This window comes from Accipiter gentilis, chromosome 28 (assembly GCF_929443795.1).
Source record: "Accipiter gentilis chromosome 28, bAccGen1.1, whole genome shotgun sequence".
In the NCBI taxonomy this organism is placed as follows: Eukaryota; Metazoa; Chordata; class Aves; order Accipitriformes; family Accipitridae; genus Astur; species Astur gentilis.
In genome coordinates this window covers 13,652,650-13,676,012 of record NC_064907.1, presented here as the reverse complement: position 1 = coordinate 13,676,012, position 23,363 = coordinate 13,652,650, and the positions used below count along the sequence as shown (strand labels likewise).

The window sequence follows — 23,363 nt, the reverse complement described above, 5'->3', positions numbered from 1 at the left end:
ATGCCATCTAGCTTTTTATTCAGCTCTAGCTCTTCCATAGCAACTTCTGTATTAATTTGCTGTCCAGATTTGCCATTTCGGATACAACAGGTAACTTGACTTTCCTGCCTATCTTTCAGTTGGTCCCTCTGTCAGCTGAGTCACCAGCTGCACAAAATGTTTAGGAATTTAATGTGTTTGAAATCTTTCCTCCTCTGTCAGATTTAGTTGAAACAGAGCAGTGCATCCATGAATTAATTATAAGACAGATGTCATAATTGTACCAGGCTTGCTTCCTTAAGAAGCCAGGCTAAAATTTGAGGCTGAATGAGCTGAATAGATTGAATAAAGCAGAGTAATTTACATACTAAATCTCCAAACAGAATGCTAAAACATCAGAATGTTTCTGAAAGTGACTTTGGGATATTAAATTGGAGGGCTTTGTTCCTGAAATAGCGTTATCATAGGCAATTATTTATAATCAAGATGTGAGACTATTCAGCTACTGGAATGTGCAGTTTAAGGCTTTCCCCCACCTGCAGTGTAGGCATTTTTCATTTTATTCTTAATGTCATCAGTTTTTGAACAGTGAAGCATGGCAAGCCAGGTGTAATGCTGTCCCTCAAAGTCCAGCTGCTGGTCCTTCAGTTCCTCACCTTTATTGGGAGTTTGTGCTGCAGGCCCATGGGTAAGGAAGGAAGAACCGGGGCTGTAAAAGAGGTTTTGTCGTGTTCTTTTCCCCCCTCCCTTATCCCTGACACTAGAACTCCATCTGAGGAATTTCTGTCCTTGCACCATAGCACACTACTCATTCATTAATGCCAACAGTTCATTTGCAGCGTTGAGCTACAAATGAGATCAGGAAATTAATGTGACCAAACTTTTTGGGGTGGTGGAGGGAAGGAAAGGAAAGTGTTGGAGAGATTGGTTTGGTTTGTTTTAAGCTAGGTGAAGTTTTTGATTAGGGTTCATAATGTGGCAGCAGAAATCTTGTGCACTAAAGCACAGGGTGATTGGAATTGATGATAAAAGGCAGGAATTTTTAAGAACAGTGGCTTCAGCACTGGGTGAGACCTGGAAGGAGTTAGATGCAATTCTGTGAATCTGGAAAGGGACAAGGGAAGGAAAAAAAAAAAGCTTTGAGATTTGACTGGAAAAGATTTGAAAACGCTATTCCAAGTGCCCACGACTAGCTAAATCTGTTTACTTCATACTGTTTACTAGACTACAGAGGGTGGAAATTTAGGGCACTATGACATAGTTACCATAAGCAAAATCTGGACAGAATGCAGAAGCACCATTTATAACAACAATAATGATTCTAGGGTTTTTTTATGAAGACTTGCATTGGAATGGTTATGAGCTAACTTTGGGAAATTGGAAAATTGGATAGACTGCGTTTCAAAAATTCCTAAATGCTTGAGTTTTTTCTGAGGGTATTTTTTTTTTTTTTTTTTTTTGTAGGCATCAAGTAGTTAGATGCACAACTCAAGTAGTGGAATTTTTAATTTAAGAGGCACCCTACTCTTTACTGGGGGGCGGGGCAGAGTTGGGGTTAGGGGGTAGGAAGCCACTTGAGCTATTATGCATAAACAATCCCTTTATACTAGATAAAAGGTCTGGAACAATGGGCTGTAAAAGCTCTGCATCTGATGGTGGGATGACTCCATTGCTGTCAGCTTTCAAATAGCCATCAAGGCCTTCTTATAAAGATTTTGTCTCAAATCCTGACACAGGAAATGTCAGGGCAAGTTGGGAGGAGAATCATATTAAGGACTGCCTGCATATGTAGCAGTGTGACAGCCCTGAGAGACTGAGATAGCTCACGTAGGTCCCTAAGCTATGCCGTATGCCTCCACAGCTTCCTGAACTGCCTTGGAATGGGAAGGCCTAAAATTGGCTGAAAGCCGTTTTAGAATGCTTTCCACAGACTCTTATATTTTTGGCTGCAGTTCCCAACTCCAAATTCATGTTTATAGTACATAATTCAAACTCTCTTCATTTGTTCTGATGAATTGTCATAAAGATACTAAAACTAATTTTTCTTGGGTTGTTTCTGGAGAAGCTGAGCAAACAAGTCATTATGAAGTACTTTCTATTACTTTAGAATCCTGATCACCACTGCTTCCAACTTCTACACTAGTGGCAATACTTGCATTTGACTTACTGATCCAATTCTGTCTTTTTTAGGTGGAGCCTATCCTGTGGTAAAAGAGTGGTTTGTCTATTTTGGAAATCCTCTCCAGCAGCCGGAGCTGATACAACCTGTACAACCTTCTATTCCAGGTAGAATAAAAATGTGTTTGAAATAAATGACATCACTAAAGTCAGGTTAGACAATCCATCATCACATGTTTGATATGAAATCCAAAATTACTGTGGAGAACAAGGAGCTAAAGCAGAAATGCTGCATGCCTGTAATTGCTTTTAAATCACCCTCTGTAATTATAATAGGATTCAGCTTTGAGCTACATATTATTACTATGTCTTGTTAAACCCAGTGCTAATTCAAACATCAGTTCTAAAAGGCAAACAATTTCTTAGAGGTTCTAAATACCGCTCTGAGGCCAGGATAAGTGGTGTGTAGGGCCATATCAAAATTCTTCTGCTAAGCTGTTTGAGAGAATGTGTTAATGAGACTGGTGGAGAATATAAAAAAGGGTCATTTTTAGATCACCTGTGTGACAACCCCAAAAGAGAATCCAGCTTTCGATAAAAAGAATAATTAGGCTCTCTGTTTCTCTGAAACTTTCTACTGTCTTAAGGATCAAGTGTTTTGTGTGGTTTTACCTTCTATCCTTTGGTAAAGGACCCATTCATGAACACTTTTAGTGAAATTAGTGTTATGAGGAATGTGTTACATTTACGAGGAAGTATCATACCCTTTAGTGAAAAATTGTATGATGCAATACAAGTTTAGGATGGGAAGTAAACAGCACGCTCTCTCTCTCTCTCTCTCTCTCGTCTTCTGCTGTCATGTGGATCAGGAGCTCAGAGGTTTTTTTAGTCTTTCATATGAAATGAAATAGTTCCATTGATATATAATACTATTGATATCTTGTTAAGAAAAATTATTATCTATTCAACTTTTTGAGGGTAATTACCAGCACTTCTTCCCTGAGTACCCAGAGCTTTCTGTAGCAGTCCTTGTTCGGATATGGTCTAAATCCAAATTCAGAAGGAGATGAAATGCATGCACTTTTTTTTTTTTTTTTTTTTTTTTGGTTAGGGTTTGCTTTAGAACCTACTTGGTTTTAATTTTCTAGGGTTATAGTAAATTTTATTTTAAGGTATCCTAAGATTGTACGTTTATCTTCATATTTGCAACTCGTATATTTAATGAGTCTTCAAATTCAAGGATGAAGGGAAAACAATTGCTCTTTAGATACTAGCCTTTTCAAAATCCTTTTGAAAGGAACTGTTTGGAAAGAAATTAGTTATATAGATAAAGTACAAACAAGGTTTCATTTGATACACGGTTGTTTTACTGTCCAGTACCCCTGATATGATATTAGGAGGGTGATTATCTCATTGACTTGATGATAGCATGAAATTGCTGTGAAATTTTCCAAATGGATATGAATATGCAGGGTAAAAATTGTTTGGTCTGTCCTGTACAACTGTTTTATTTCAGCATACAATGCTCTGGGAACATGCATTTGTAAAACAAGCAAACAAAACTCAATGAAACCATACCTATGTAGTTACATGTTAGTTTGCATGGCAAATATACTGTATTTACTGTTGTGAAATTTTCCTTCCCAGATAGCGTAGTACCTTCCTCCCTTCCTGGAGAGGAATTCACTTAGTCTCATGTACTCTGGCGCTACTGCTCTGCAAACATGCTACACATAGAACCCACCTTCATGTTGACAATAAATAGGATTTAAAATCACTGTGTGTGTTTGTTTATAGCAACCACATAACAGGAGTTTATAAAACCAGCATCTTCGCAGGCATAATCTTTACTAACTCAGCAATGAAAGGCTGTTCAAGCAGACTATTAAAAAAGGGGAGGAGGACTTCCAGTGTTTATTTTTAGTGCTCTGTTGTCATTCCTTCAGCGAACAAATATTTTTCTAAAATTTTTGCAGTCCATATTTGTATGCCTTACATTCACTCATGCCTCTCTTATTTTCCACAGCATGACTTTCTAATTCACCAAATAAGGTTCTCAACAGCGCATCACGATTTTCAGACAGGGATCATATTTAGAGCTAAATTTAAAGAAGTTGTTATAGGAAGTTAGAGTTCAAAGCTGTCAATCAAGATAAGGTTACTCAAAAAGAGAAAAAAACTAACCAGAAACTATTTAAAAAATCACAGGTGCAACTAATCTGGGAAGGTTCTTTGGTTTATCTTTTTTGGAAAAAAATTATAACCTCATTATCACAACTACTTTAGAAGTGTACTAAGAATATGTGGGAAATCCTGACACTGTTGAATATGATCTAGATTTAAAAAGTCTGAAGAAAGACTATTTGATATGAACTTTGAACTGTAATGTGCATAACCATAAACATTTTAAATTTCACATTGATCTTAAAAAAAATAGAATTCCCACTGATTTTTTTGTGCGTGTGTGTCTGTAAAACAGCAGAACTGTCTTGTATCTGAAAAGCTTGCAGGTGATTGATTGAATGTTAGCTTTTTTTAAAAAAATGAAATATTGAATCCTAAAGGCTGTAAGATGATGGCTTAAAATATATTTAAAATACAGTGTGTATTATGTATATATATTTTTCTTGAGAGACAGTCTTCTGAAATAGCATCTGCACTTGCTCTCCTTCTCTGTCTCTCTTTCTCCCTTCTGGAATGTTTCCTTTCAGTTGAATGAATGTGATCATTATGTTTCCCACACATTGACGGAGCAGCACTTAAATTGATAAAAATGGTCTCTGAGAAATTAATTTTGTTAGAAGATCTGTGACCCAAGGAAATACTGTTTAACGTCCGTGTCTTGTGAACATAGCTGATCTGTTTGATATGTGTGCAGTTTACATGGAAGAGAGGAAGTTTTGTCTTTACTAGAAATGTATGGATTCTGCTTTCCATTTTATTTCTGAAAATGTGTAGGATATTGTAGCTTCATACCACAGGACTTTGGATGTACTTTCAGTATGCTAATGATTACATCTTACAGGAATATATCATGAATATGCTTATGTTCAAAATGCTGTCTCTGGAATGCTTCTTTAATGGTCAAATTTACCTGGCATTTGGGTTTATGTCATCTTTAAAATTGGCCATAGTTGTTGACAAATTAATATTGAGTGTTCCTAGCAAGTATGTTTTTACAAACTGATTTTTATTGCTCTGTGTTTACATGAGCATGTAAAACGATGAAGTGTTGAAGTTCTATTATTGGTGTTATAAAATAAAATTTCAGTAGTCATTACTTCAGATATACATGAGCAGTTAATATTATACATTTGTATCTATATACATAATGATTACATGTTTTAAGTTGATATGAATGTGAGGATCACCTTTCTGTAAGCCTTGAGTTCAACAATACCATAGTATTAATGCATTCTACAACTTCTGCATGCATTGCATATTCATAAACCAGCTATTGAAGTTCAAACAAATGAAATATTTATGTATTCCCTTGAAGTGCTCTTGTTTATCGTGATGCTTTCTATATGACAATGTCTTTAAATGTGTGAGTGAAAAGGAAAAAGGAAAAAAAAATTAATGCTTTTTCTCATAATTTCTTGGTTGTCCATTTTTGTGTTTACGCAAGTAGTACCTCTTGACCTCCATGCAGGTCTTTGCGATGCTCTTCTTGGAGTTCCAGGTCCCAAGGACTACAGTTTACATAGTACTGAATATGGTTTTCACACAGTTTTGTGCATGTTGAGAATAACCATAAGCATATGCATTGAGTATCTCTCTGTAATTCATAGGAACTTGTGGTTCCTACGACCCCAGTAAGACAGACAATTTTCTCATGACTAATCTTTGCAGTAAAGATGTATCAATTACATATATCTAAGTATGTTTTGTTCTGTTTCACTTTTGTTACTCAGTTTTGGGTTTTTTTTAAGGTTAATTTAGTAAATATTTAGATGTGTTTAGAAATTAAAATATTTCTCCTCCCTATCCAAATAAATTTCTCTTTTTCAAGAGTGTTTTCTAATTGCTGTAAAGTATGTAGTGAGGATGTAACCAGAGCGGAGAACAGTTTTGCGGGTCTACTGTATATGAATCTTAGGTCTGTTGCTGACTGCATGATAGGAGAGTCATTAAACTTCAGTGTGTTTGTTTTACTTATCTTTCATTTAAGGGTTAATATAATGGGTATTACATGGAATTTCATTACTTGTAGAAGAGATCCTTTCAGAAAAATAAGGCTTTCGGTTGGTATGTTCCAAAAGGAGATAGCGTCAATTTTTCTTTCCCAGAGTAAATAACTCATAATTCATGAATACCTCTTTTTCCCAGGCACAAGTAGATGTTGTTTCTGAAAGTGTAAGAAACTGTTTATGGAAAAGATGTCTTGAATTTTTTGTTGAGCACTCTCAATATAGATATGTAATCTTGATTATTGATGTAGTTCATGGGTTTACTCTGAAGAAAGAAAAATTTCTATTATTAGGTATACCCCTGGATGCAATTCATTTAAAAAAATAACTGTAGAGATGGAAAGAGTACTTTACTTTAACTGATTCTTGGCGTATTTCTTCATATGCAGCTGATTGGGAACCTTCTGGAAAGCAGAAACCATCAAAACTCTGAGTTTACCCATGTAAAAATTGTTTGCACATTAAAATTGCTTAGCCTTGGTAGGAAAAGTTGGCTTTGTTTTGTTTTTATGCATGTTATATTTGCTTTTCTTCCTGGAAGTCAGTTTCTGCTGTTCTTTTTTTTTTTTCTTAAGGCAGCAATTACCAGTATCAAAACCAGTAATCTAAGTCTTACTGTACTGTCTGTACTGGCCCACTCAGGACCAGTATTTGTGTTATCACTAACCTGCATTTCTAACTCCAATCTAGCAACTGGTATTTTTTCTTAATATATATATTTCCCTACAAAATAAGGTTAGAAACTTACAGATTGTATGGTGGTAGTTCTTTACATAGTTAAAACTTTTGATGGGAGAGTTAGTCTTAAAAATAGTAAAAGAAACATCTATCAGGGAGATGAAGAAAGAAAATACTGACTTATCTTCTACTTTCCCCGATCTCCAGAGAATTAGTACCATTTGGTTAATGGGCTTTCTTGGCTAAATAAACATTGTCTATGTAGATTTCAGCACCTTGTCACTTTAACCATTTATTATCACCAAGTGTTCCTAACTGGACTACAGCTGCTGCATGTCACACAAAAAAGGAAAAGGTGTTACCAAATGTAGCTTAATTAGTCCACATTTAAAATTCACACCTCATTTTATTTAACTACAGAAGCAGCAGTACTTTATGGGAGGATTCTGTCTTTAATTGGGATTCTTAGGCATAACCAGTTAGGTGTTCTATTATTTCACATGCATTAGTGTTTATTTTGATAACGGATTAAATGTAATTTAAGTGAGGAGCAAATTTTACATTAGTTCACAAGTGTCACAAGTTGGGAGGTGGCAACAGAGGGTAAATATTAAGGGTTTAGAGACCAGGGTGAATGATGCTATAGAAAGTCTGGAAAGATAGATTATACGTAACTGATGACAGTTCTTTTGTGTGTGTTTGCAACAGCATTTCATAAAGTAGCCTGGAGAGTGCAAAATACCAGATAGCCATGTTTTTTGCTCCCAAAAGGAACCTGCTGCAGAGGAGTCATACCAGCATAGTGTTTTGTGGAGCATGCGTGTTAGCCAGCAAATGGCATAGGTGACCAGTTTGTTCATTGAAACAGGTGATTGTGAGGGAGCTGGTACGCTAGCTCTAGGGGGGAGAGAGAGAGAGAGAGAGAGAGAGAAGAAACAGACATGGTTTTCTGCTGAATCACTATTTTATGATGAAGTTAACCACATTTAATGCTATGGGTCCCCAAGGGAGAGGACACACTTGTAGGCAAACTTTGTTCTTGCAAAGGGTAAAAGCCTGCTGTCTCAGAGTTGTCTATATTGTTGTAACAACTGAATTCAGTCCACCCTGCTTAAACATGCCTGTATTCAATACAATTTGTTTAAATTACAGGCCATAATTTTTTTGTTAATTTTTTTTTTAAATGCCAAGTTTTGTCAAATGTATTTTATTTTCAACTCTGTGGTCCTTGCAAGTGCCAAGAACAGATCAGTTGTTTCCTTTCAGACTGTAATGAGGTAGGCATGTTTTATCTTGCTGCTGCCAAGATAAAAGAATGGGTTTCTTTTGTAGGTGGAACACCTAATTTGAAAACACTGTGGTTTGCCAAAGGACCTGACGTGGAAAAGCAACGGTATAGTACATTTCTGGCATGCTTTCACCTTCAGGACGAGATGGAAGAGCTCCAAGCTCTAGAAGCACCTGTTGCAGCATTCTGCTGCTTGCTGGCCTATCTTATGATGCAGGTAACGGAGACAGTTGCTTTTTCTTCAGCTGTCAGCCCTGATAGATGTGATTGACTAATAAACTGTTTCTTGCTAGACTGTGCTGGATTTTTCTCTTAATCTTTACTGTAGGCATAGTTGATCAAATATAATAGTACTGCATTACAGTATTTTTAATTACTCCATTTAACATGCATCATCCTGTTCAAGAAACACTTGGGTTTTTCAGTTGTTAATCATAACTCTCACATGCCCATGACAAAGCCCCTTGGGCAGTTTAACAGAGAGAGTACAAACTGAGGGATTTCCCCCACTTTTGGGGACCTGTTTGCAAATTACAGCTGCTCCTTTTGTGTTTCCTTTGTGTCGTCAAAAGAAGATATTCCCTCAGGTGACTATGCAGGCTGTGCAAACAGACAATATAAATATTTAGTCAGCTCTCACTACTTTTTCACACCATCTTGTCAATCTACTTGGTTTCAAGCCAGAATTGAGGATATGGCTCTTCTCATTAAGTTCTGAGTAATAGGGCATCATTAGGTAGCAGTTCTGTTATAATTCCAAACATTTGGCAGCCTGCAGACTAACCTTAACTGTAATAAAAAGGAACATAAGATTAAATACAATATTGCTTCATTATTTACATTTATCTTAGGTATTTAATATATTGTCTGTACTTGCCACCTTTCAAATGCTGATCTCGCAAATTTTCCTCTTTTGAGGATGAGAAAATTATAATATCTAATCTGATAAGCTCTGTTGCAATTTTACTTATACTGAGCTGTGTTTTTTCTTTTGTTTCACTTTGTCAGACTTCACTTTCCTTAATAACAGATTTATAATGGTGTGTGATACATGAAAACAAGTTCTCCCTGACTTTTCCTTTCTTTTTCCTTCATACGTGTTTGCTCAAACTTAGGTGGTACATTGAGGAGGTACACGTGGGAGTAATACAAATGATCCATATAGCTCCTTTTTTTTCTTTAATTTTTCTATAGCAGAATATCAATGGAAAGATTTTTGAAGGTGAAATCATTAAACAAAATTTCATGCCTTGCGGTTTCAATTCGCAAGATAGGTATCATGTACTTAGTTTTTAACATGCATTAAGTGTTTTTCATATTTGGATATGAAATCACCGTTCCATTTATTTATCTATTTTCACTGCTTCGTTTATTTGTTGTGCTATCCTGTACACCCTTTCATAGCATGATTACTAAATTATTTGAGAAGGGTTTCTTTAGAGGGATTAAGAGGAGGAGTAACAGGACAGAACACCTACAGAAAGTGGATTTACTGAGCCTTGATCACAGCGTATTAATAAAATGGGAAAAAATTGATTGTTAGGGATATGGTTTTCAGAACTTATTATCTAATGTCTAACATTAAAAACAGAGATGAAAATAGTTTTGTAGCTCATGTTTTCAACAAGAATAGCAGCGGAGAGATCATGCAAAGGCTTAGTTTGATGGAAGGTTTTTCATGGCAGTGCCAGTTTCTCAACACCTGTCCCGTTTTCTGATTCTCTTCTGCTTTCTGAGTTGCACTGACACAACCTACCCTGTGAACCAGACTAGGGAACTGATTTGGATTGAAATGTTTTTAATTGGTGAGTTGTTTCAAACTTTCGTTAGTTCTCTGATATTGTCCATTTGTTTTCTTGGGGTGTTTGAGGGGAAAACATGAGAGCAAGAGTGTCAGCAGCCATTCTTTGAGCTGACCATACTGCTTCCATTTGTTTTATGGCTGAGAAAACAATGTTGCTCTAAATGTGGCCTAATTCTTGTCTTTACACTTCAGTCCTACATTTGTATTAGAGAAGGAAAGTGGATTGTTACCCCAGAAGTTTTTTAACTTGAGCAATTGTAGGTTGCCTTGAAGCAGGCTAACATAATTTCCTTCAGCTCATGTGAGGGAGAAATAAGCTTCTTAAAAATGTCATTACTTATAATTTAATCTAACCTGTAGCTTAGGTTTTTGTAGCAACCAACATACTGACCAACCCACCTGGCTTCCTCAAAATTTATGTTCCTCAACATTTATTATTTAATGAAAATTTCAGACACATTGTTTTTTTTAAAGTGAGAAAAAAATTCCAATAAGCAAATCTTAACTATGTAAAGAAAGTGTCGATTTGACGAGTAATCTTTTCAGTGAGGGTACTTTTCAAATATCCTCCAAATTAAGAACAAAATAGTGAAAAAATTACAAAATAATAGGCCTGTCTTTAAAGTAGGGGAAAGGAGTGAATGAGTTCAAATATCAAACTGTGGAGCCTCCAGAAAAAGGGGAAGTTTCTCTTTCAAGCTGTTATAGTTTTGGAAGAAATCTGACAAGGGAAGTGTGATAACTTACCAAATTTGGTTACTGAATAAAATATTTCTGTAAGAAGTGTTTTTATACTAGTAAACATTTTGGCTCATCTGCTCTGTTAGGGGCATTTCCTTGCTGTTGTACTTGCAAGCAACCTTTGACTTACTTTTCTTAGGACAAAGTTGTGCAAGTATTAAGAATTGTTTTGTATAGATGGATGTCACTTTTTCTGTTACTGCAGTGTGTAAAATGTGCAGGTTTAGTAAACCTCTCTTGTTGCCATCTACACAAAGGTGACACCTGACTTGAAATACAGGGTAAAGTAGGGCCATTATCAGATCTTAGCGCTGTCCCTCTGTCTCTCTCCTGAGGTGAGGATGTGCCTCTGTAGAATCTCAGAATACTTTTCCACAACAGTAAATGCCCCATTCTCCCTTTTCTGATAGAAGTACTGGAGTGAACTGTTACATGAATTTAGAGTTTTTCTTTATGTTTTCCCACTTGAACGTTTTAGTTTTCTTATAGTTTTGAGTTCTTCCCACTTCAGTATGTAGCCTAAAAACCTAAAAGAATCCAAATATGTTTTGTTAAATCCTGAAATTTAGCTTAAAATAGGTAATTGAAATATTTTAGATTATTTTTAAAGTTGTTAGCAGATAACATGTAAGCATTTGAAAGAAATCCTAATGCTTATCACATCTGTGGCTCATTGAGGTGGTTTTTATTCTGGATCTTGATTATAAAGCAATTTATATATTTTTTTTTTAATCTCATTTGTTTTTACTATGCTTAGTGTTATGGAGATGAAATTTCCTGTTATTAAAAATCTCCAGGGGAAGAGGAGAAAGGAATACATGAAGGGTGGGCATTTTGTTTGGTATGTGGAAATCCATGTATATACACTATACATGGATATTGGGGTATGCACTTCATTCAAGCTGTGAAAGTATTTTGTTCCCTTGAAGTGTCTTTTCCTAGATGATGCATTCATGGTGGTCATAACTTCAGGAGGTCATTGATTTAAGTTTGATGTGCTTGAGCAAGAAGAGTCAATTTTCAGAAAGTTCCTCTTCAGAGCCTTCAAATAATATGTTATTTTTTCATCTGCTTTAGGTCAGTAGCCTCTCTCTGGAGGACTTAAATGCGTTTGTGGCACTCATTCTCTGCCTCAAAGGGAAGTCAGCTGCTCAACTGGCAGGTTTGCAGGTATGGACTGGAATAAGTTAGTAACATAAAATGTTCATGATAGCTTTGGGATAAATATTTTGGGGGAAAATTCTTCTGCATTAATTTTTTTCAAATATGGGAACTGAAGGTCTTGGTAACTATATAGGCTTTTAATGTGCTACAGTTCATGTGAATACTTACATTTGTTAATCACTTTTTAAAAAAAAAAAAAAAAGACATTTTGTAGTGGTTGCAGTCCTAGGGTGAGCGAATTAGTCTCAGATTTCTTCCTGACTTGGCTTCCAGACTTCCAGCTGATGGAAAATTTGTAATGGTGAATCCTGTCTTGCAACACTGCTTTATTCTCTTTTCCTGAGGAGGATGGTGTTTTGGGACATAAATTGAATGAAAATCACTACATTAAATAAAGTTTAGTATTACTACTTGTGGGAGAACATAAACCTAACCAGAAAAAATGTCTTGTTACATAATGTGGCCCACTGTAGTGTAGACTTTTTGGATCACGCTATTCGGTAATTATTCAGGAGTTCTTTTTAAAATTTTTATATACTCTGTGCAACTGGTTTTTCTTTCCTTTCCTATCTTCTTGAATCTACATGTGGAAAAGCAGGATCCTACATTGTTATTGCAGTAGAACGATCTAAATAGTTCTTCTTGCATATCTAATTATACAAGAGTACTTTCAGTCTCATAGCTTGAGATTGTATTCAAAGTATTAGCAGTGTACAGCACAGACTGCAAATGTCAATGGCTATTTGAGTTGTGGGTTTACTTAAAAGTAAGGGGGAAAAGCTTAGAAATGTTTGGAACCTTAACGTATCTTCCCTCTGAAAATCTTGCTTATATTTTCAATAAACTCTCTGTTACTTTAAACAGTCCATGTTAGAGTTTTAAAAGTACTTTTTGCTGATAGCAAGGTAAACCGACCGCTCCTGTTACTATCCATCCATTTCTACTGCACGGGGACCAAAATAACAAAACCAGTGTGATTCCAGTTTCATTATTTGATTCACTTTAACAGATAGAGCCCAGCCTCCTGTCAGTTTTTTCTGAATTCAGCACAAATTTGTTCTGCAGCTGATCAAGTGTTAGATCTGTGTCACAAAAAGGAGGCAATGAGATGAAGGCAATATGGAAAACAGCAAAAATGTAGGATTTATTTCTGTCGAAGGTATGATTTCACATAGTGTTGCACTTAACATTGAGGGTATCATTATTTTATCAAGTCTGTTGTGGCAGTCATTCAGTAAAAGCATAAAGGAAGCCAAGCATATGTGGGAAGTGTTGAAACAATTTGTTTATAGGTGCACTTACTGGTATTATTATGTAAGTTTCTAAAGTGATTGGAAGTTTATTCTGTTTGAATTGGATGTTTTTCTGTGATTTGTGTAGTGGTTCTGTGAAATTTTAAGTCTGAGTGTTGCATCCAAACATGTAATATTAGTCAATATACACTGCTTAGTAGTCATTCTACTAATTCAAAGTTGTTCACAAAATTTTGTAACTTTCCCACAAAGCTTATGGCAGATCAGATACTGTCTGCTTTTCTGTTGATGACATAAAAGTACATGAAACTTGAAGCTGATCTTACACTGTATGGTATATCACTATGAAGTGGACGGTATGTTGTTGGAATTGACTTATGCATGCTATTGGCAGGTACTTTCCAAAGTTACATCACACTTGCACTTTTACAGTACTTCATGCACTGATGCAGAATGCCTTCTGCTATGCTAAAAACCAACAAAAGATTGATATAACACAGTTGAAATTTTTGTATCAGGCTATTTTGTAGAGCACTTCTTTGTCTTATTCTATTGAAATTCATGGTAGTGCCTTTGGTAGTAGTTTGAGCTAGAATAAATCCCTCTGAAGAGAGTAGTGAGGAAAGATTTTGGCCCCTTTCCCTTCTAAGGTTGTGAATAGGTGAATAACAGTTTCAGAGCTTTCCCCCTGTTGCCGTCAAATTAACGTCCTTTCCTGTGTTTTGATGACCTGATGTCCCAGTGGAAAATAGTTGTTGTTTCTCAGTTTGTTGTGTATCTCTGACTTGTCAAGCTATATCAAGAGAAGATGTTATGTTGTATTAATTGCCATAAAAATATTTTTTTTCTTCATATATAAGACACCTGTAATTTTGTGGTAGCACCAGCAGCAATGTGAAGATTCATCTGAGGTTAATCTCACTTCACAAGAAGTGTAAAAAATGGTCTGTTTCTTGTTTGTGTGCTTCTGAAATAGGGTGTGTAGATGAACTTAATAATGTCCTGTGAATTTTCTCTTGGAAGGGCAGGAGACTAAACTAGTAGAATATCTTATATAAATATTCTAAAAATAATTATCAATAAAGCAAGCTTTCTGAGCATTGTAATTCAAATATCTCATTTTCAAGAGTCTGTCTCAGAATAGCTTAAACTGGTTTTACTCATTACTATGTTGATTTAGTAGTTTTACAAAATTAAGCTATGCTGTTATCTTAAGTAAATAAGGTATCAATAGGTATTTAACAGCTTAATTTTCTAGGTATTTGTGTTTAAAATCAAAGGATCCAAGTGCAGTGAATTACACTAGTACATAGCTAATTAATTTATGGGTTTTATAGTAGGAAAACAGAGGAATAGAGTTTAATCTGTTTACCATACTTTTTCTTCTCCACTGAGAAGTTAAACATGATCGCTAGAAACTACTTAATAACAGAGCTTTCAAGGAAGTTGTGTTAAACTTAGTCAGCGTCTGCAAAATTTTATGAAAATGTTTGGCCATTTGCAGTTTTGGACTTAACACTGTATTATTTTAAATGTAGAAAAAATGTTTACTGCTTGTAAACAGTTCTGTGAAGAACACTGATTTGATCAAAAAAATTGCTCCGTTTCTGCAAAGGAGTCCCTTAGCAAATATGTTTTAGCAGAAGAAAACTTAACTTCCACTGTGAAATATGAAAGAAAATGTAAATAGAGCCTGTTCTTCTGAGAGGATGAAATGAACTTTTCAGACTTCACTTTCAAATCTGCTTTCTGATAATGCTATCCATATTTCATAGTTAATGAGATCCATAAACCTGCAAATTTATGAAGCAGAAATGTCCATGGTTTGAATAAAGTGGGTTAAAGCCATAAAAAATACAGTTTATCTCATGCTGAAAGAAAGTGGGCTGTAGACATGTAACTAAAATGCACACTAAGTATTACTTTCTGGGAATAACACAATGTTTATACATGAAGATTTGATTATTTTTCAAGATCGATGGTTTCAAAATGCCAAAATGTGCACACGATAGAGAAGAGATTTTATACATTCTTTTTCTTGTAAGTTTTTTTTTTTTTAGTTTCCTTGTGCCCCCCCCCCCCCCATATGGCAGATTAACATTCTGCTTTGCCCAAGCCTCCCATAGAGCTTATACATAAGGTCAGAATTAAATTTTGGACCCCAGGTTGCCTATTTCCCTTCTTTCTATTTTAATCTGGTGTGCGGTTTTGGCAAAAAGCCCAGAGAGCCATCAGTCTAACTTTGAGGCCATTGTAGAGAAAAAGAGGCACCAGCAGTCATGCTTGCAGTCTTGTTTCTTATATTGTGCTTGCCCTCGTTGTTTACAAGTGCAATTATAGATCATTGTTCACCTGTAATGCATGTAAAATACTGCCCAAACAGGAGAGGCCATAAGGACTTAGAAATACAAATACACTTTTTCTAAGATTTCTCTAAATATGTGAATATGTAAAAAATTTGTATTGGAGGTGTAAAGTTGTGAATCACATTTTTTCTGAAGGATGTGGCCAAAGATGAGATGGGAAAATTTGGTTAAAAAGAAAATACACCTGGAGATTGGTAGATGAAATCTGGGTCCTGTTAAATGCTTTTAAAAGTGAAATGTATGTCAGAAAATACAAACTCCAAGTTAGTAGCAGATGCACAGGTGGACATACACATCACTGCTGGAATTTATGGCATTTACAACCTCTTTATAGCTGTCCTGGTTTTGGCTGGGATAGAGTTAATTTTCTTCCTAGTAGCTGGTATAGTGCTGTGTTTTGGATTTAGGATGAGAATAATGTCGATAACACACTGATGTTTTGGTTGTTGCTGAGCAGTGCTTTTCAGCTTCTCACACTGCCCAGCCAGCAAGGAGGCTGGGGGTGCACAAGAAGCTGGGAAGGGGGCACAGCTGGGACAGCTGACCCAAACTGACCAAAGGGATATTCCAGACCGTATGATATCACGCTGAACAATAAATCTGGGGGGAGTTAGCTGGGGGGTAGCGACCCACTGCTCGGGGACTAGCTGGGCATCATTGGTCAGCGGGTGGTGAGCAATTGCATTGTGCATCACTTGTTTTGTATATTCTTTTACCATTATTATTATTATTTTCCCCTTCCTTTTCTGTACTGTTACACCGTCTTTATTTCAACCCACGAGTTTTACCTTTTTTCTGATTCTCTCCCCCATCCTGCTGGGGTGGGAATGAGCGAATGGCTCTGTGGTGTTTAGCTACCTGCCAGGTTAAACCACAATAGCTTTGCCATAAAATAGCCAGTGATGCCAGAATATCTGCTTTGGAGTAATTACATCTTTTGTGCCACTTGCAAAAGGAGCAGTTTGGCTGTGTATGTGGTATAAGAAAGTCAAGCACTGAAGTGTATTCCTTCAATTTTTCAAGTGCTTTCAGTTATTTAAAAAGTACTACTGATATGAAATGAGTGCAGTCATTTTCGATTTTAAATTATAAGCTCCAGAGAGTCTTTGCAATTTGATTGCAAATGAACTATCACAAAATACATAATAAGTATTACTTAATTAGTTTTTGGAATAGTAAAATACTCAGCAAGCTAGTTAACTAGTTTGACAGGCAGAAATAGCTTTAGCAAGAATTGTAGTTGCATGGAACCTTCAAATATTTTCTGTTGTACAGTGTCATGGAAGCAAAATCAGCTTGGCAATAGTATTATTGGCAATATATTACACAAGATACTTTTCTCTGAATGTTTTCCTGAGGCATAGCCATATTCATGCAAAAAAGCAGTATGTTTTAGAGTAGTGTGTAGGTATCTTGGTTAGGGTCCCTCAAATTTCAGAAGGATGTTGCTAAATCCATTCTGTATTTTTAAACTCTGTATTCTTTCTCCCTTGCCATGCAGACAGAAAAGCATAAATAATACCCAGATTCTGAACATTCCAGAATTTCAATCTTCTGACCTATTTGGCAAGCCAAGCTACGTTTGTCAACACCATTAGATGTGATACTTTTCAGACAGACTCCAAACAGCCTTTGTGAGCTATCTATACTTTTCAAAATAGTTTAAAAAAAAATCCTTTCTCCCCCAGGGAGCGTATGTTTATTGTGCCTGTGTGACTGTTTCCTAATAAATACTTGCTTGAGGTCTAATTGGATTGAGTGAAACATAAAATACAAGTAAGAATATTGTAAAGATCTCACAGATAAACCTCTCTTACATACTTAGGACCTGCTTCTGTGATTTACGCTAGTATTAACTAAAGTGGAATTTGAGTGTGTTCCCAAATGCTTTACTGAATCGAGGTTTATATTCCCACAAAATTTGCATCTGTCAAAAGTGTTTTTAAAATGGTAGGTGAGATTGTAACTGGCAGGGGGTGGGGAATGGTGGGGATTGAGGTGGTTTACTGATCTTGGCATTGATTCTCAGCCCATTCTCTGATCTGCAGTCTTTAGGTTTTTTCAGTGTTCTGGGCTAATCTGGAACAAAAGTGCAGCAGTATGGGATGTGATTTCAAGCTGAGATTGGTTCAGTCCCTGTTCAACCTCAGAAATACAACTTTCTTCTCATTTCCTCAAGATAGTCTTAAATGAACTAGTCCAAAGTAGAAACAGTTCAAGTCTGCAAGTAGTGAAATTAGTTTTCATTTTGAATATTTATTAAAAAAAAAGTAAATGATTAATCAAGAGAAAGTTGTGTTAAATGAGCCTGCTTATATTAAATCAGGCGTCTAGACTCTGTTTTTCTCTTAATAAGTGTGTTTTGGCCTCTTGGGCCTGCATGCCTAGTTCACTGTGCTGCTTATGTACTGCAGAACCTATTTATTTTCTGTAATGACTTTGAAGTGGTGGGTATGGCTCCCTTGAGAGTGAAGTATTGCACTTGCACAGATCAAGCATTAGTGCAAATACAATTACATCTCAGGAGCTGAAGTTACTCACTGCTTTCAGCATTTTTTGAAAGTCCTATCTTGAAATCTGTTACTGTTTTCATAAGCATCTTTTGAAGGTCTGAAGAAATGCAAGTTTTCTTGGTCCTGTTGCATAGTAAACCAACTCTACCTTTCTTTGCTGCTGTTGGTTCAAAAACACATAAAAAAATTTTCTTAGGCTAACATACCAACTTCCAGACAAGATTGCTGTTCTGCCCTGCTCTCCCCCATTTTCTTCTTTACCAAACATGGTGTATTTATTAGTATTATTAGAGTCTATTTCCTTGAACATTTTTTACATTTGACATAAGCTGTAGTATCAGAATTCACATAACTGTGTGAATTCTGTTATGTGTCACTGGCACAAATACAAACCCCAGCGTGACTAGATCGGCTCTTCTACCTTCTGAGAAAAAAGCATTCATTTAGTTGGATTCAGTTTGCTTGTGGAGAAAATCTTGAGTAAGATTTCGAGCAAGGGCCTTAACAGAGAGGATTTGTCTTCCTTTGTGGAAGATGATCATGCATTTTTCTCCATAACTGTATAAGTTTGCTCTGCTTTTCTGTGAGTTTTCCCCTCTACTGCCCTGTAGCTCATTTTTAGCAAGGTTTCAACAGCAAAGAAATAGCAGCAATGTTTCAGTTATAAATTGCTTTTAGACTTTATATAGCATGAAGAATTATTCAGGATGTTCTCAAGGTAAAAGACACTCTGCAATTTCAGATAACAAAATTACTGTTAATTTTTAATCCATGCCTAATAATATTGCAGAAAGTGAAATGTAGTTATTGGTAGTGAAGGTAATCAAGCTCTCCCAAAATATTAAGCAAACCGATAGCTTTGAAAAAGTCGGAAGTAACTTATTACAGAGAGGGAAAATAATAATTTCTTGTATCAGCTGACATTTTCCTGCCGAGTTAGCGTTGGTCAAAGTGTACGATTACTCATCAGATAAATAGTTTTCACTTCCTTGCATATTGTAGGTTAGAAGGAACAAGCAGTGCGTGCGGGTTGGAGGTGGTTGTTTGCGTGGTGTTAGGTGGGGTTGTTCTCCCTTGCCTTTAAGGGCTGACCTGTGTCCCCACAGCGCAGGTGACGTGCAGGGGCTGGAGCCAGGGAGGGAAGGGAATGTGCCATCAGGGAGCCGTGGCACCTGCCTGTCATCTGCGCGGGGCTGCCTGCACCTACCTGCGTGCCCCTGTCACGCCTGAGCAGGAATGCAAGCTGCGCATCTGTCCAGGCTGTCCCTGGAGAAGCAGATGGCTATGTGTAACTTCGGAGAAGCAGAAGTGTTTCCTGAAATGACCTAATGAGACATTTATAGGTGAATGGAGGGAAGAAAAGATAAAACAAGCCTTTAGGCATATGGTTGCAGTGCTTTGTAGGATGTACTGGAATTTTTCAAATTACTGTAGTAGAAATGTTCGTCTTGAAGATACCAGAAACAGCCAGGCTAACCAAAAACTGATTTGTTCACTTTCTTTTCAAGTGTATTCTTGATTGACATTATCATTGTCCAGGGGTTAAAAGTCAAGATGGTGTCCGGTTCCTATCTATGGCTTCCTCTATGACTTTGGTCAAATTGTTCAGTTCTTTCTTGCATTTTAGATTTTACTTGTAACACTCATGCACCAGTAGTCTCAATAATAGAAGTTCTTTAGCCAAAAGTGCTGTATAAATGTGATTTTTTTAATATATTCTTAACATTAATACTGATGTCACACGTACATTCTCCGCCCCTTCACCTTTATTTTGGGATTACTTCCTTTGATGTTCACTGTTATAAGTGTTACAAGTAAAGAAACAACACACAGGGACAGTAAATACCAGATGTGTGAAGGTGGTTGTGTGTTGCCTCCAAACAAAATTTATGGGGAGATTTAGTTAATTGGTTTAGGAATCTAATCAGTGTGTCTAGTGTCACACCAGCACTAGTAGGAAGCACATGCACGTTAACTAAAAAGGTGTGTTACATTCAGCTAGGCTGTTATATATTCCCCTGATAGATTTAAAAGAAGAGGCATTCAGTTCCTTGCCAAATACAAAATTATGTATTGGTTTTAGCAAGGGCAGTTAATGCATACCTAAGTATACTTAGCAGTAGTTTTCTATTTACTTTCTGTGTATAGGATACAGAAATACATCTTGGCAGAAAATATTTCTATGCTAGGACTGAAGTTCCATAAGTTCCTGCTAAAGTCAGTGAGAGCTTTACTACTGAATTTAACAAAAACAGAGCTATGCCAATACACTTTTGAAAAACCATCCCTCAATCTGATCAGTGTTATTTACTTTTTAGCAAAATTATACAATTGTATGTTGTATTTGTACACTGAGGCTTCAACACAACAGAGGCATACGTCGGTCTAGCAACAATGGCAAGTAATATTTTTCAATTATAGGAGGCTGAAAGCTTAGTGGTTCTGCAGGAAGTTTATTTTGGCACAGCATCTTGTGCCAAACAAAATAGGTACCTTTTGTTTTAAAATGGCTGTGGATCAGTTCCTGAGGCTGGAATGTCAGTGAATGCTTATTTCATCAGGAAAGTGCCTGCAGAGTCCAATGCTGGCTGAAGCGCTGAGATCCCATTTTGGCTTATTACAGAGCATGCATTTTCTTTTAAACAGCATTCTTTTCCATGTTAAGTACACCTTTAAAAATGGCCAAGTTACTCTCACAGAAACTGTTTGCCTGTTTATATTCAATTTGCTCTGACATAGTGCTGATACAAGAAAATGTAGAATATTACACATACATAATGTTATTTTCTTTAAAACCTTTATTTGTAGTCAGTTCTCGAATAGCTCAGAAGACCAAAGGTAGCAACTTTCAAGCCGTGTATGGCAGTTTTTCATTCTGAAAGAAATAGGTGTTCTGGAAGTGGATACTCTATTGCAGGTTAATTACAAATCAATTCCTAGTATCCTGAACATACCTGATCACAGGTTGCAGGTTGGCAGTTCCTTTCGTAGGTCATCTGAGATACTGCTGCATTGATTCATGGTTTGGGATTGTCGTGAAATAGAGGCCGACCAGTTCTTCGTTTCTTCCTCAACCTGTGGACTTAACACCTGGAAAATTCCTTAGCCAGAACTGTTTACCTTGGACCATATCACTTCAAAAGGTGAACCGTAGTGTCAACAATCTTACTGTGCAGCTGCTTTGCAATACAAGGAAACCCTAGGAGAAAAAAAAAAAACAACAACAAAACCTATATTGCACTGGCAAATAATATTAATTTTCCTGGAATTCTCTATACTAACCATCTTGGTTCAATGACAGTTTTATTTGAAGAGCTTATATACCAGACATGGCATTAGTAACAGTTGTCATGGTGTTTCTGGGAGCTGCAGAGCTTCAGACGTACTAAATTTTGCCTCATCTAATTCTGCTGAAGTTCACTGGTCTTTCTGTTGGTTTCAGTGGGAAATAGATCAGGCCCTTAAAAAGTTCGTACTCAAAACATCTGAAGAGAGTGAATGGCCATACGTTAGGACAATTAAATAGATCTTGAACATCTACTCTGACTCTGGGGAGAAAACAAAACTGATTTTTAAGTTTGGCTAATTAAGCCCTGGGCAGTTGTAGCAGTGAACTCCCACCTATCAAAATTTCTTTGTAGTCACAATGATGTCTTAATCCACTGCAATGGTTTCACAGCAGACTGTGAAAAATGTCCACAAGATAGGCCACCAGACAGCAGCACACTGAGCAGTTGCGTGCCTAACCAGCTATCATTTGCCAATACAGTCTGCGGCTGTGAAAGGACAACACTGCATTAGCAAAGGTAGCCAAGCACACTCAGCTGAGTAGTTGTGTTGGTGGCAGGATTTTACTTCCAAAACTTTGTTCCATGGACCAGTCCTATAATTAAACAAAGGGAAAGGGCTCGGGGTAAGGTGTGGATTAGGACTTTAGATCAGGAGTATGGTCAAGTTGCAGGTGGTGGCAAATGAAGCCCCTCATTTTAAAGATTTTGGTAAAGGAGCTAGTCAGTGTAGAGTAGAATACAGAAATATAGAGTGAGTGTCAGAAAGTAAGGGAGTGGAAGAAGTTTGATCTTTGAAGGCCTACAATGGAAAGTTACTGGAACTAAGAGAAGGAAGTGACCTTTTGTACATTTTTTAAGTTTTTCTCCATGTCCCCTAATAACTTTTGAATTAATGTTGGCTAATTTCAGCCACATTTGACAGATGTAGGAGTCTGAGAGAAATAAGTTACTGCTGATTGTTTTAAGTAGACAGCTGGGGAGAAGGAGAAGGCACTCTAAATTGCCCAAAAGAAGGAAGCTTTAATGTGACATCACATTATTAGGGCATCCATGTGAGAGGGAGACATTGCTACAGGCATGGGAAAAAATTTCAAATAATTACTGAACCATTTCAGATGGCAGTGACATAGCGCATACAGGAGCCCGTCAGTTCCTGGTGCACACATATCAGGAGTCTGTCAGCAGTTTGTCCCCCATCAGGGACAAATTTTATTAGTTGCAAGGCAGATGGAGCTACCAATACTTCCCCTTCTCATAATTTCACAACATTTAACTAATGTATAAAAAAAAAAAGGAAAGAAGACGTGATCATAAGAGTTTTCAGAGTCCCAAACGAATATAATATATTTTGCTACCAAGTAAATCCAATATTATCTATATGAGGGAAGGTGAGAAGGTTTAAAGATAAGTATGTCACCAAAAACACAAGTATTTATTTAAGACAGTAAAAATTAAAATCCAAATGAATTCATTCACTTTTATAGAAAGAATGTGGCTGCTGGCCGGGCTACAGTCATATAGTTAGCCTGATGAGTATAACTCAAAATTTATGCAAATGTTCTGTAAATGTCACATGTATTATGGACTGTTATTAGCCCAGTAATCATTTAGATCAGAGTCGAGCAGTTATGGCTAAAATAAGAAAAGTAATGTTTTAATCTTTTTTGCAGGTGCTAGTGTGCTGTCCATTACATAACTGTGTACAAATAAGCTGATGGGGCTAAACTTTTTAACTGGTGATATTCATCATCACAGAAATGTCATTTATGCTGGGTTTTGTTGTAGATGTGATTAAGAGCTCTGATAAAGGCTGATATTTTTGAAAATTAAACAAGAAATGAGAGCAATCTTTTTGGACCTGAAGGAGATTTTTATCTGATTGCAGATTGGTTAGCAGTAGTACTTCTGTGTCATTATTTTGTAGGCTGCTTAAAGATAAAAGCTATTTTGAAGCTTTTTTTAGGTTGACTTCATTGCAG

At 36.5% G+C, this 23,363-nt stretch overlaps 1 protein-coding gene across 6 annotated transcripts in view; it reads left to right on the top strand.

Moving 5' to 3' along the window:
* Nucleotides 1-23,363, top strand: part of FAM120B (family with sequence similarity 120B) — a 55,439-nt gene that overhangs the window by 11,886 nt on the left and 20,190 nt on the right. For all 6 annotated transcript variants that reach the window (XM_049831014.1, XM_049831015.1, XM_049831017.1 and 3 more), the window contains 3 exons: nt 2,170-2,265; nt 8,298-8,470; nt 11,876-11,968. In XM_049831014.1, the coding sequence (XP_049686971.1) occupies nt 2,170-2,265; nt 8,298-8,470; nt 11,876-11,968 (362 nt within the window). The remainder of the gene's footprint in view (nt 1-2,169; nt 2,266-8,297; nt 8,471-11,875; nt 11,969-23,363) is intronic.